Here is a 13,888-nt window from a genome sequence, read left to right as displayed (position 1 = left end):
CAAGCTAGTAAGCTTGGCAACGTTGCTCTTGCATCCACACTGCAATGTGACGAGTGCCTGAATGGGATATATTTGTGGATGCTTGGCTGGCCACTCGACAAACATCTGAGCGATGGCAAGCAAAGGCAAAGCAGCCATCCACACTCTCGCGCTCGTCGTCATTTGTACGCACTTGGCGAGAGTGTAGATGCGGCATAAATATACAGCTGATGTCTTAGCAATGTTAAGACATAAGAGAGGGCTAAGTATAAGAGAGAGGGTATAAGACAGAGGGTTAAGTATAAGAGAGAGGGTATAAGACAGAGGGCTAAGTATAAGAGAGAGGGTCGTCATTTGTACGCACTTGACGAGAGTGTAGATGCGGCATAAATATACAGCTTGATGTCTTAGCAATGTTAATACATAAGAGAGGGCTAAGTATAAGAGAGAGGGTATAAGACAGAGGGTTAAGTATAAGAGAGAGGGTATAAGACAGAGGGCTAAGTATAAGAGAGAGGGTCGTCATTTGTACGCACTTGACGAGAGTGTAGATGCGGCATAAATATACAGCTTGATGTCTTAGCAATGTTAATACATAAGAGAGGGCTAAGTATAAGAGAGAGGGTATAAGACAGAGGGTTAAGTATAAGAGAGAGGGTATAAGACAGAGGGCTAAGTATAAGAGAGAGGGTCGTCATTTGTACGCACTTGACGAGAGTGTAGATGCGGCATAAATATACAGCTTGATGTCTTAGCAATGTTAATACATAAGAGAGGGCTAAGTATAAGAGAGAGGTATAAGACAGAGGGTAAGTATAAGAGAGAGGGTATAAGACAGAGGGCTAAGTATAAGAGAGAGGGTCGTCATTTGTACGCACTTGACGAGAGTGTAGATGCGGCATAAATATACAGCTTGATGTCTTAGCAATGTTAATACATAAGAGAGGGCTAAGTATAAGAGAGAGGGTATAAGACAGAGGGTTAAGTATAAGAGAGAGGGTATAAGACAGAGGGCTAAGTATAAGAGAGAGGGTCGTCATTTGTACGCACTTGACGAGAGTGTAGATGCGGCATAAATATACAGCTTGATGTCTTAGCAATGTTAATACATAAGAGAGGCTAAGTATAAGAGAGAGGGTATAAGACAGAGGGTTAAGTATAAGAGAGAGGGTATAAGACAGAGGGCTAAGTATAAGAGAGAGGGTCGTCATTTGTACGCACTTGACGAGAGTGTAGATGCGGCATAAATATACAGCTTGATGTCTTAGCAATGTTAATACATAAGAGAGGGCTAAGTATAAGAGAGAGGGTATAAGACAGAGGGTTAAGTATAAGAGAGAGGGTATAAGACAGAGGGTTAAGTATAAGAGAGAGGGTTAAGTATAAGAGAGGGCCCTAACTTTGCCCTCCTGGGTTTAAATAAATCCAGCTATTCAATTCAATGTTTGACACTTTTCTATTTTTCGCAGAGAGAATTGGTCGTATCTGGTGAATCGATTCACTCTGAACGATAGACAGCTGGGGAGACTGATACCAGCAATTTCAGTCAGCTATGGAAGTGAAGAAAAGCTCAAAGAAGTAAGTAACTGTTTTCATTTTTCTCAAACTATTTTCCCAATCAAGTTGTTTAGTTATCCGTGTATTCGAGTGTTATATGGGAAAATGGCAGACGGGTTACTGATATCGCGGCTATAAATAAAATATAATAAAATTACTTCATTTATATGGGCTACTTAATTCAAATTAATAAAAACAATATAAAACTTATAGTACCCTCTTATTAAAACATTGTAACTTGAAAATGGGCAAAGTAGGTCGAAACTAGTCGTTAAAATATTTTAGGGCCGGTTTTCGAGCTCGGGATTTGGCTAAGTTCTAGACTTAAAACAGCTGGAGTCAGAAAATTGGCTTTCCGAAACGGGGCGTAGTCGCAGTCATTGTCATAGTCACGTTTGAATTAAATTTCAAAAAACTAGAAATTTAAACACTTGATAAAATAAAGAGAAAATAGTGTAAAGTTTCAGCTATTTTGAGTTATTTAGAAATGTTTAATTTTGTCAAGTAAAAACGTTTCAAATTATAGAAATGAGAAAATAAAAACTGCGACTACGCCCCGTTTTGGAAAGCTAATTTTCTGACTCCAGCTGTTTTAAGTCTAGGACTTAGCCAAATCCCGAGCTCGGAAACCGGCCCCGGCCCTTAAAGTTTTTAAAATGTTTTAATAAAAGGGTACTACAAGTTTTATATTGTTTTTATTAATAAAATATAATATATATTGAGATCCACGTTATAATGACAGTGGAGATAGGAGAACAGCGTTGCCGATTCTCAGCCTTGCCACTATCTCCTATAGAGGATATCTGATACCCGTATATCTGAAGTAATATTAACTATTCATTATTGTTTATAATGTCAATCATATTTTATGCGTCAAGAGAATATATTTTTCAAGTACATTTTCATAATTGAGATTAAATTTAATATTTTGTCGATTAATTAGATTTCTACATTGTTAAAACCCTACCTGGCTACGTGCAGAGCTAGTAAAGGATAGCGCTATCTGATTTGTTGAATGATGGACAAAGATAGCAACACCAATGTTAATCAAATACTGCTATTATATCTTGGATCTCACTATAGGCAGAACTAAACAAACAAAATACATAGATACATAATTTATTCCAGCGACCTCATTGATTGAGATGTAAGGTAAAATAATTAATTGAATAAAAACACAAATCTGTTGTCAAATTCTACACTGTTTTATTTAGTACTCGAACAAGGTTTCGTGACCACACCGGTCACATTTTCAAATTGACTGTTGACTGCAAGGTAACGAAACGTTGTCGTTGGTGTAGTTGACTGTCAACTTGAAAATGTGACCGGTGTGGTCAGGAAAGCATGGTCGTGTTCTAAATAAAACAGTGTAGAATTTGACAACAGATTTGTGTTTTTATTCAATTATAGAACGGTTCTACAATATTGACAATGACTCAGTCGAATTTGTAAAATAATTAGTTTGATTTATTTATTTCATTGACAATCACAAATCATAATTATAATATATAATTCGATTGGGAGAAGACAACAGGCATAGCCCAAAACTGTCTTCTCCCAAATTTTTACAAATAAAAGTTTCAAAAAAGAATGAGGCTATGGATTCCCCTTCAAATTTAAAAGTCCATGACTTTCTCACAGGACTGTGATTCTTATATCTAAATGATAATTGACTGCAAGTAAAAAATCATGTGTTTTTAAGTAGCAGTATGAAATGGTTTAAGAAATCATACAAAACTATATCTTGATTCAATTTACTAATGAATTACATCCAAATTAAAATTTTATTTTTGATGAAGTTTGTAGAGTGAATATTGATGTGGAACTTTTCCATAATTGAAGATACTCTTAAAATGTTGTTAAAAAATCCACTTTATTTTAATAAAAATTGACATTTCAAGTCTCTTTAATTATAAAAATTTCTTGATAATTATTTATTTAAGTATGACTAAGGCTAGTTACACACATCGATTTTTCGACGTACGATTTTTTGCCGTCCTTATGAATTCTATTAAACAGATGATATGAAATAGATTATTATTGAACGAGCGAAGTGAGGTCTAAGATTCAAGTCGACGATTTTGCATTTCTATTTATGTTTATATGTTCCGCATTTACGGCGAAACACAGAAATAGATTTTCATGAAATTTGACAGGCAGGCTATGTTCCTTTTTAATTTTGCGTCGACGTAGGACTATATAATTATAAGGTTTTTTGAAATTTTGTAGCTCAAGGATAATATAAGAGAAAAAGGAGTCTCCTTCGAACGCCAATATTACCGTAGAAATCAGACTACAGAATTATTGATTATAAATCAGCTGTCGAGTGGATTATTAATTGCATGCAATTAATATCTCAATGTAACTTGGTAAGAATCAGCTGTCGTGTGGACTATTAATTGCATTCAATAAGGCATGCAATTGATAACTCGAAATAGCATAGTATTTTCTCCCGATTTTTCTCTGCTTTCAACTCGGTAAGCTTTTAATGATAGTAGCATTGTTGTTTACAACAAATTATTAGCATTGTCGGTACAACAACCCAAACAGCCATTAGTTTTTTACACATCAATATCTCGCCGACACGACAGGACAGAATTTACTCTGACAATATAAGAGGGTTTATAACTGCGTGATATATACTGTTCACAGAACTACTAGTATTTCCAACTACTAGTCCAAAAATCGATGTGTAACTGGCTTAACGTGTTTATTGGAAATTCTTAGTTTTCATTAGTAATTTCTCAAGTTTCTTATAAATTCAAATAAATAATAATATGTTAATCTTTTGCAGTTGAAAGATTTTTTCGCTTTGCATCCTGATTCTGGAGCCGGAGAGGCAGGCCGCAAAATCGCCCTGGAGCAAATTCAAAACAACATCAACTGGCTCAAGACCCATGTTTCCGAATTGGATCAAGCTCTTGCTTGATCTAAACTTCAAAGCTTCGCAGGAATATCAGTGAAAAAACATGACTAATTTCCTGGGGTCTGTGATCTTCTGTTTATCTTAGTACATCCTCTGTTTACGGGGAAAAACAGAATAATTTTCTATGATACTTTATTTTTGATCTTCCTAAATTTTACATTCTCAGTTTAAATATTTTTGAACTGGAAGTTATGATTAATTATAAAATGTAAATTTACTTTACATTTTGTAATGTAATTTACATTTACATTAACAAAATTTACACTTTGTAAATCTACAAAGTTAATTTACTTTACCTTCAAGAAAAGTGGAGGTAACTGTATTTTGAACTGTTTTAACTTCTCTATCTAAATACTACATTTTTAATTGATAGAATAAGACTTTGATATTGTCAATACCACTTTAATGCTGTCAATACCACGTTTGAAAATATCAACATCTTATTCTTTCAATTACGGAGAAATACCATAACATCTCTTACCATACGATCAAATTACTACATTTTTAGAGTATTTTTTTCGAAATCCTGCATTTTAAGAGTATTTTTCGACAGGAAATAGTGATAATAGTGATGAAGATGAAAATGGATTTAACTAAATTTTTAATTTCTTTTAACCTAAATTTGGGAGAGAAAAAGTTGAGTGTGGCCAGGCGTTCTGAATTCCAGTGGTCTTAAGCGGATTTAGATATAAATAAATCTTCATTATATTACAAGTACATTACAGAATAACAATAATCAAATATTGAATTCAACAAAAATGTATTGAATATATCTATATCCTCATGAGACCGCTCTGGCCGCTGACCGCTCTCTGTGTGCAAACACCCTAAGGGTTCACCTGATATTTTCTTCTCAAAAAACAATTATATTGATGAGTGATTTTAAAAATCAATGAATTTTGAGCCAAAATATCGAATAACATAACTTTATAAAATATATACTGTATTATGAACAGGATAATAAAGTTGTTTTATGCAATTCAGCATAATTTAAGTTTATTTGTATTCTGAGTATCTGATCTTGAGAAATTTATTTAAAACACAATAAATGTTGAGCCTAAATATCGAATAACATAACTTTATGAAATATATACTGTATTATGAACAGGATAATAAAGTTTTATGCAGTTAAAAATAATTGAAGTTTATTGGTTTTATGAGTATCTGATCTTGAGAAATTTATTTAAAACACAATAAATGTTGAGCCAAAATATCGAATAACATAACTTTATAAAATATATACTGTATTATGAACAGGATAGTAAAGTTTCATGCAGTTAAACATAATTGAAGTTTATTGGTTTTATGAGTATCTGATCTTGAGAAATTTATTTAAAACACTGTTGACCTCATTTTGAGTGAAAAAGTCAAATTTTAATGACACAGTCCGTGTCTTCGACCCCCCCCCCCACCTGTGGGAGCCCCTGCCTATTGAAATAGTTTCTCAAATAACACTGTTATCCAAATGATTCAAACCATGTTAAACAGTGTTTACATTATAGCATAGAGAAACAATTGCGTAAGTAGATATCCCATGGTATAGGGAGTTTACGTCGTAACTTTTACTGTTATCTCAAGCCGATAGTCCACGTAGTTTTTTCCCTTGAAGCTGTGTGACACTGGTATTCTCTCATACTGTGCCGTTCATACACTCTCACCCGGCCAAAACAGTAAAAATCGACAGTAATCGGCTTGAGTTAACAGTAAAAGTTGCGACATAAACTCATTATACCATGGGATATCTACTTACGCTATCGTTTCTCTATGATTATAGTATCTAGACATACGATTACAAAAGATATGTGAAAGACCTAAGTAACAACAATTTATTTTCTTCAATAAGAAATTACCTATCTCACACAGTTAATTAATCATCTTAAAATACAGAACAGTTGTGTCACATTGATTCAAGGACAGAGCATTTTCAAATCAAATTTTTTCCAAAAGTTCACATATAAATAGATAGAATTTAATAGTCTTGGCAAACAAATGAAGTGTTTATGTATTTACAATGTTCCGTTTAATCTTGTAGATTTCATAAGGACGGCAAAAAATCAAACGTCCAAAAATCTATGTGTTGATTTAAAGTTGTTCGTTTTGTTCTTTATATACTAAGGTGCGTACAGATATACGCGCCTCCAACAAGCTCTGCGCACGCTCCGCAATCGCTCCGATCATGAACGTTACGGGAGATGTTAGCTCTTCACGCGTTCCACTCTTGTCGATCATCAATCGATCTGCTCGAGTGACGTTCGATTGCGGAGCAGAGCGAAAGTCTGTACACACCTTTATATGTAATAAGCAGCAGTTTGAAATGGATTAAGAAATCATACTAAACTACGAGTTGTCATGATTCAATTTACTAATGAATTACATCTAAATTAAAAATTTTATTGATTAAAATTATTTATTTATATGGTATTCAAGTATGACTAAGGCTAGTTAGACACTTCGATTTGTCGTTCTTATTAATATTTTATTAGATTAAACCAGAGAAAACTCCTATAATTAATTCCTATTATTAATTTTGCTGTTAAAACTGCTGTTATTAATTCTGTGATTAAACTATTAGATGATATCATCACTGCCGTTAGGAGTACATAAGTTACTATCCGGCTACTAGTGTATATAATTTACTATAATATATTGCACCTAATGGCGAACCAAAATTTAAAAAAGTAGAAAATGCTAAGCAACACACGATAAAATTTGTACCGCAAACTTTTTTACACTCTTTTGGTGCACTGAAAATTTGAAACAGTCCTTGTTCGCTGGAATTGCACTGAGCAAATTCAGCACAAATATTGATGCAACTGTAGTTGGTCTGATGATTGAATCTGGTTTCTGCATCAGTTGCCTTTGAAACTGCGTCACTGATTTGAACGCTAGCGGGTTGTGACGTATTCTGCTGATGATTTGGTTGAGCTTCTGATGTTGGCAGATGATGCAGGCTGATGCTGCAGATGGAGAGAAGCATGAGGTGATATTTGCTCGTCATCTGTGTATGGATACAATAAACAAACATCTAAAGTGAGGTCCACGTTATCAAAGCAGTGGAGAAAGATAGGAGAACAAAGTTGTCTCACTCCAATTACCATATTAAATTTATGCTGTACATATTACTTTCCTTGCCCTATTACCGTAGGTAAGGAAAGTATTGCTTTCCGAAAAAAATTAAGGTACCCCAACTTCTAAATTGAGTCCAAAAAAGTGGTTATTGGGTATTGGTCTGTATGTGAGTGTATGAGTGTATGTGCGTCTGTCTGTGTACACGATATCTCATCTCCTAATTAACGGAATGACTTGAAATTTGGAATATAGGTCCTTACAATGTAAGGATACGACACGAACAATTTCGATCCAATGCAATTCAAGATGGCGGATAAAATGGCGAAAATGTTGTCAAAACAGGGTTTTTTTTGCTATTTTATCGAAAACGGCTCCAACGATTTTGATCAAATTTATACCTAAAATAGTCATTGATAAGCTCTATCAACTGCCTCAAGAACCAGATCTGTAGAAACTCCAGGAGCTTCACCCCATCTATGCAAAATTTGATTTTAGATTCCCAGTTTTCAGGCTTCAGATACAATTTAATCAAAAAATTCCTAGTGGAAAAGATTGAGCATGAAAGTCTCTACAATTAATGTTCAGTAACATTTTCACCTAAAATTGAAAATAAGCTTGAAATTCGAGAAAATAATATTATTCAACTGATTATATTAAATCATTCACTATGAAGAAATAGCAGACCTTGTGTGTCTCCAGCGTTATTGCCCGGTCACCAACTGGCTCAAATCTTTGAATAGTAGACTTGAGATGCACGTGAACACTAGTGTAAGGTGATCAATTTTCATAACGGCAAGGAAAGTTGTGTGAGTGCGCCACACCAGATTTTTTTACTAGTAGTTCTGTGAACAGTAGACGTCACGAAGTATTCTCATCCACAAGTACCTGATTGAAACCAAAGACCTAAAAGATCCTTATCTCTTTAAGGTCTTTGATTGAAACTATAGACCTTATGGAAATACAGCAATACACTGGCTTATCCACACATCTGTGTAATCACTGGTCAGCTGATTTATGATGAATAATTCTATAGTCTGATTTTTACTCTAATATTGGCGTATGAAGGAGGCTCCTTTTTCCTTTTATATTATCCTTGAAATGCAAAATTTTCAAAAACCTTGTATATACGTCGACGCGCAATTAAAAAAGGAACATACCTGTCAAATTTCATGAAAATCTATTACCGCGTTTCGCCGTAAATGCGCAACATTATAAACATTAAGAGAAATGCCAAACCGTCGACTTGAATCTTAGACCTCACTTCACTCGGTCAATTAAGTTCTTAAATTAGCAATTCCAGTTCCACTAACAATAATAATTAATAGTTCAAGTGACAATGTATTCGTTTCAACATTTACCAAAAAGTATTATTTTTTACGAACCCTTGAATATTATAAAGACAATTCTAAGAGACAATTCTGAGTTTTCAATAATTGAAATACTTATAGGCTACTGTATAAAGAAGCACACTAATTCTTTTCAAAATAATTCTAAAGGGTTGAAAAATGTTTAATTGTATATGAAGTGTGAATTCGAATGACATAAAAATAAGAAATTCAAAGTAATGGTTTCTTGATCCATTCCGAGCTGCTATGTATTAACACAATTTTCTATGTATTTGAACATGACATGCAGTCAATTATTAAGTAAATAATTCAAAACTTTTACTTACTGATTATATTGACCTATTGATTACCAAAATTTTAATATTATTATTAATAGTTCCCTAATTTTTATGTATGTATCTTAGTTAAGTGTAGTAGCATATATTTTTTTTTTTAAAGCTTTTTTGTATTTTGTTTTTGGCAAATAAATAAAATAAATAAACACCACAAATCTTCCTAACCATCAAAACATTTCCGGTCTGGACTGTTGAAAATGATCGCTAGACGGTCGAAAGTACTTCAGTCAGTGAGTAAAAGTTTTTAATTATTTACTTAATAATTGACTGCATGTCGTGTTTAAATACATAGAAAAGTGACATATAAATATTGATGGGTTGTAGCAGGACTTCCTGTATATAGGGACTATCCTGATATATATGACATGACTATCCTGAGTATATATGACTATCCTGTATATAAGGACTTCCTAGTATATAGGAGGTCCTGGTTGTAGGATGTAAGTCTTCGAGAAACTAAAAACTATACAGCTCTCTGTTGTAGTCGAGGAGTGACGATGTGGTTGTTATAATATTCTTATTCATATTGAATAAAAGGACTTGAAATAGTTTAGGCTATATCACCAACACCATTATCATACTAACCATACTATTAATTTATCTACTTGAAAACGTCACAACCACTTATTAAGTAATTTAAATGCGTTTTATTGACTAATTCACAGAATCGTATGAAAATTATGACTATAAAAGCTTTGATTCTAACTGATTTGTTAAAGTGAAGGTGAAATAAAAACGATATTGTCAGTATCACTTAATTTATGTTTTTCCATAAAATTATGTAAAACTGACAATATCGTTTCATTCGACATTAATATGGAGAAATTCTACAACATCTCTGCTAGTAGTGTGAATTTGATTTGTTAGAACAGCAAACAGAAACTTTGAATAAAATCTGGTGTGGCACACTCAAAATTTTCCTTGCCGTTATGAAAATTGATCACCTGACGCTAGTGTTCACGCGCATCTCAAGTCTACTATTCAAAGATCTAAGCCAGCTGATGATATCATTCAACTCAATGAATGGCTTCTTGTCTGTCAGTCTTGCTTGTCCTTCAGGTGTGAGATGTTCTTCATTTTCTCTCACTCACTCACTTTTTCTCCCTCAACCCCTGTCCTTTCTGTAGATTCTTTCTCTTTCTCTATCTTCTACTCACTCACTCAATCCTCCTTCACTCTTCCTTCCTCTGTCACTATAGGACAATAACACTGGAGACATAAGAGGTCTGCTATCTCTTCACAGTGAATGATTTAATAGAATCAACAGTTGCCAACAGTTTGCAATTGGATAATAACATTTTCTCGAATTTCGAGCTTATTTTCAATTTTAGGTGAAAATGTTACAGACCATTAATTGTAGAGATTTTTATGCTAAATCTTTTCCACTTGAAATGTTTTGATTAAATTGTATCTGAAGTGTAATAACCTTAAGTTTCAAATTTCAAGTCATTCCGTTTATTGATTGATTGATTGATTGATTGAGTACTTTATTTATGTAGATTACAATATACTGGCTTATACACTTATATACAATAGCTTACAATACAGCAAAATTATAGATGAATTTACATAATATACACTAAGAAAATAATTATTGAACTGTATATGATATGAAAAAGTAATTTGTAATATAATAACTATATTATATTGTTATGCATCTACATGTTTATTGGGAGATGAGATATCGTGCACACACACACATACAGACCAATACCCAAAAACCACTTTTTGGGACTCAGGGGACCTTGAAACGTATAGAAATTTGGAAATTGGGGTACCTCAATTTTTTTCGGAAAGCAATACTTTCCTTACCTATGGTAATAGGGCAAGGAAAGTAAAAAAATAAAGCATACCATTTCTAAACTGTTCCAAGTTCCGTACCTCACACGTTACAACTAACAAAAATCCAATAAAGGAAGATGCATTGCTAGTAAAGCAGCACAATTAGAGAGAACCTGTCAAATAGGAGCCTTATCGAAAATGGCTATAGAACCAACACACAGACAACAATATTAGTAAGAACCTGATAAGATAAATAAATAATAACCACATAAGGTTTTCCTTAAGGATAAAAAAATATTTGTTAATATTATCTATACTTTATAGGTAACTTACTCCTCTCATTTTTATATTGAAGATTGAACGGTTAATGAAGCATAAAAATAAAGTATTTTTTCTTTAAGGCTACTCTTGAATATAAATCTAAGTACCCTTTTCAAAATTATTTAGTGACTAAAGTACTTTAGAGTACTTAAAATTTATATGAATACTAGCTGTCAGGCTCGCTTCACTCGCCATATCCGTCTAGCCAGGGGGCTCCGCCCCCTGGACCTCCAACTGAATCGTCCAGTAATGAGATCAGCAGGCTCGCTTCGCTTGCCTGCATTTTTCATTTGACCATTTTTATTATATGTTAGGACGATCCAGTCGGGGGTCCAGACTAAACGTCTGGCTAAACGGATATGGCGAGCGAAGCGAGCCTGACGGCTAGTAATATAATATTCCCAGGAATAGCTCTGATTGAAGTAGCAGTGCCCAATCACTTTTTCCGCGATAAATGCATTTCAATCTTCAACTTGGTGCCAACCTAACAAAGTCAACTCAACTTAATGCCAACCTGACAAAATCATTAATTTAGTTACCAGTTAACAACTGTTTCTAAGAGGTACCCTCTCTAGATTATAGTTTTATATTAACATATGGTATGGACATTTTTCAATATTATAATTAAGAGAATAAGAAGAATATACATGCTAAAAGACGAACTTTAAACCCTTAAAGTCCACCCTTAGAGTTGAAATATTGCCAAAAGATTTCTTAGTGCGCCTCTAAAGGGCCAACTGAACATACCTACCAAATTTGAACGTTTTTGGTCCGGTAGATTTTTAGTTCTGCGAGTGAGTGAGTCAGTCAGTCAGTCAGTCAGTGAGTGCCATTTCGCTTTTATATATTATATATAGATAGATAGAAGATAAATAAAAATAGAAATATAAATCTAAGTACCCTTTTCAACATTATTTAGTGACTGAATCATTTTAAAAAGAGTACTTAAATTTCTATTTTTATTTATATAAAAAAAAGCCACGATAGATTCAGTTACAGGGACTCTCACTTAATGGTAAAATAGGTGAGAAATTTCATTCATCAGAGGTATACATTGGATTTAATGGCAAATCAATGAACCGTACTGTATTTATAAATTAAAGTGGCGCTTTACAGTGTACAAATCTTGGAAGTGCCGAAATTGAATTGACAAAAAATAGTTTCAACTTACCGTTATTGTAGGCCTAATATGTGTGATGGAATTTAATCTAGAAGAGCTTTTGGAATATATGACTTCTCAAAAAAATAATGACACCAAAACTTTTAGGGCTGAACAGTGAACATATCTTGGAAGTGCCGAAATTGAATTGACAAAAAATAGTTTCAACTTACCGTTATTGTAGGCCTAATATGTGTGATGGAATTTAATCTAGATGAGCTTTTGGAATATTTTGACTTCTCAAAAAAAGAATGACACCAAAACTTTTAGGGCTGAACAGTGAACATATCTTGGAAGTAGGTACCGAAATTGAATTAACAAATAAAAGTCTCAACTTACCGTTATTGTAGGCCTAATATGTGTGATGGAATTTAATATAGATGAGCTTTTGGAATATATGACTTCTCAAAGAAAAGAAATAATGACACTAAAACTTTTGCAGGATTTGAAAATTTAAAAAAGATTCCAAGGAGCAGAATAAGCTGCTGCTGCTGCCAATATTAAAAGATAGAATGATCAAATTCCTTGATTCGATCTCTAAAACTTAATTGATTCATAAACCTGTTTTGAAAGCTGGAACTCTTATTTATAAACAATACTGACTCAAGACATAGAATAAATGAGCAATCTAGCTATTATCTGCTCATAATTTTTACTTTATGAGTTTTCCTGTTGCATGAAAAAAGATGAATGAAAGATAAATTAATTTTTATCCTTAATCATGCCATTTTTGTTCTTATACTTTAGCTTGTATATTTTTTTGTATCTACTGATGACGCACGTACACTCCATTTCAGCAAGGAAAAGAATGAGGAAATATATTCAATTACCTATTTAAAGGAAATAAGAGCATAGAGTTCTCAACGTATCGAATTAATAATTTTGTAAGGTTATTTGAAATAGTAACCGGTCAAATAATAATAATATTTTATTCCAATCTGAAGTAATGAACCAGGATTGTGGGATTTAGGTTACAATGTCACCAAAATTTCAATCTGAAAAAAAACTAAAAATACCGTAATCTGGTGTATTGTGTACTGAATCCTTGGTCGTTAGACAAAGCAGTAAATCCTATCCTTTTTACTACATTCGCACCGTTGCCGAATCGTTTATAGGCTGTGAAGAAATATAATGAACTACTAGAATTTTTAATTTCAGTTATAAAAATGAAGAATCAATAGAAATGTAAAGTATTAGATTCAAAGAAAAACATATTATCATCGCTCTTCTTTGATATTCTGTGTAAGTGAAGAATTATTGGATTCCATCTAAATAATATATTAATTAATATAATTGATTATCTATGTTAATAAGCTTAATTGATAACTTATTATAGCATTGAGCAGTTTACTGCTTTTGTAAATAAGTTATCTGTTAATGGAGTTTGGTTGGATTCATTCGAATTGCTATTATG

The 13,888-nt window shown here is 33.1% G+C and overlaps 1 protein-coding gene and 1 long non-coding RNA gene across 2 annotated transcripts in view; one reads left to right on the top strand and one right to left on the bottom strand.

Moving 5' to 3' along the window:
- The window catches only part of LOC111043343 (glutamyl aminopeptidase), a 51,068-nt gene extending 45,265 nt beyond the window's left edge, over positions 1–5,803 (top strand). Inside the window, 2 exon segments of the mRNA XM_039419621.1 lie at positions 1,449–1,557; positions 4,331–5,803. Coding sequence (XP_039275555.1) covers positions 1,449–1,557; positions 4,331–4,465 — 244 coding nt within the window. The 3' untranslated portion in view covers positions 4,466–5,803.
- A 744-nt stretch (positions 5,804–6,547) lies between these two features.
- Positions 6,548–13,137, bottom strand: LOC120349451. The gene is made up of 2 exons (XR_005570355.1): positions 12,814–13,137; positions 6,548–7,460 (listed from the first exon to the last, which is right to left on the bottom strand). It is a non-coding gene; the product is annotated as an uncharacterized LOC120349451 (long non-coding RNA).
- Positions 13,138–13,888: the final 751 nt, after the last annotated feature.

This window comes from Nilaparvata lugens, chromosome 1 (genome assembly GCF_014356525.2).
Source record: "Nilaparvata lugens isolate BPH chromosome 1, ASM1435652v1, whole genome shotgun sequence".
NCBI classification, from domain to species: Eukaryota; Metazoa; Arthropoda; class Insecta; order Hemiptera; family Delphacidae; genus Nilaparvata; species Nilaparvata lugens.
The sequence above is the reverse complement of the archived record's forward strand: the minus strand, read 5'-3'. Positions and strand labels throughout refer to the sequence as shown.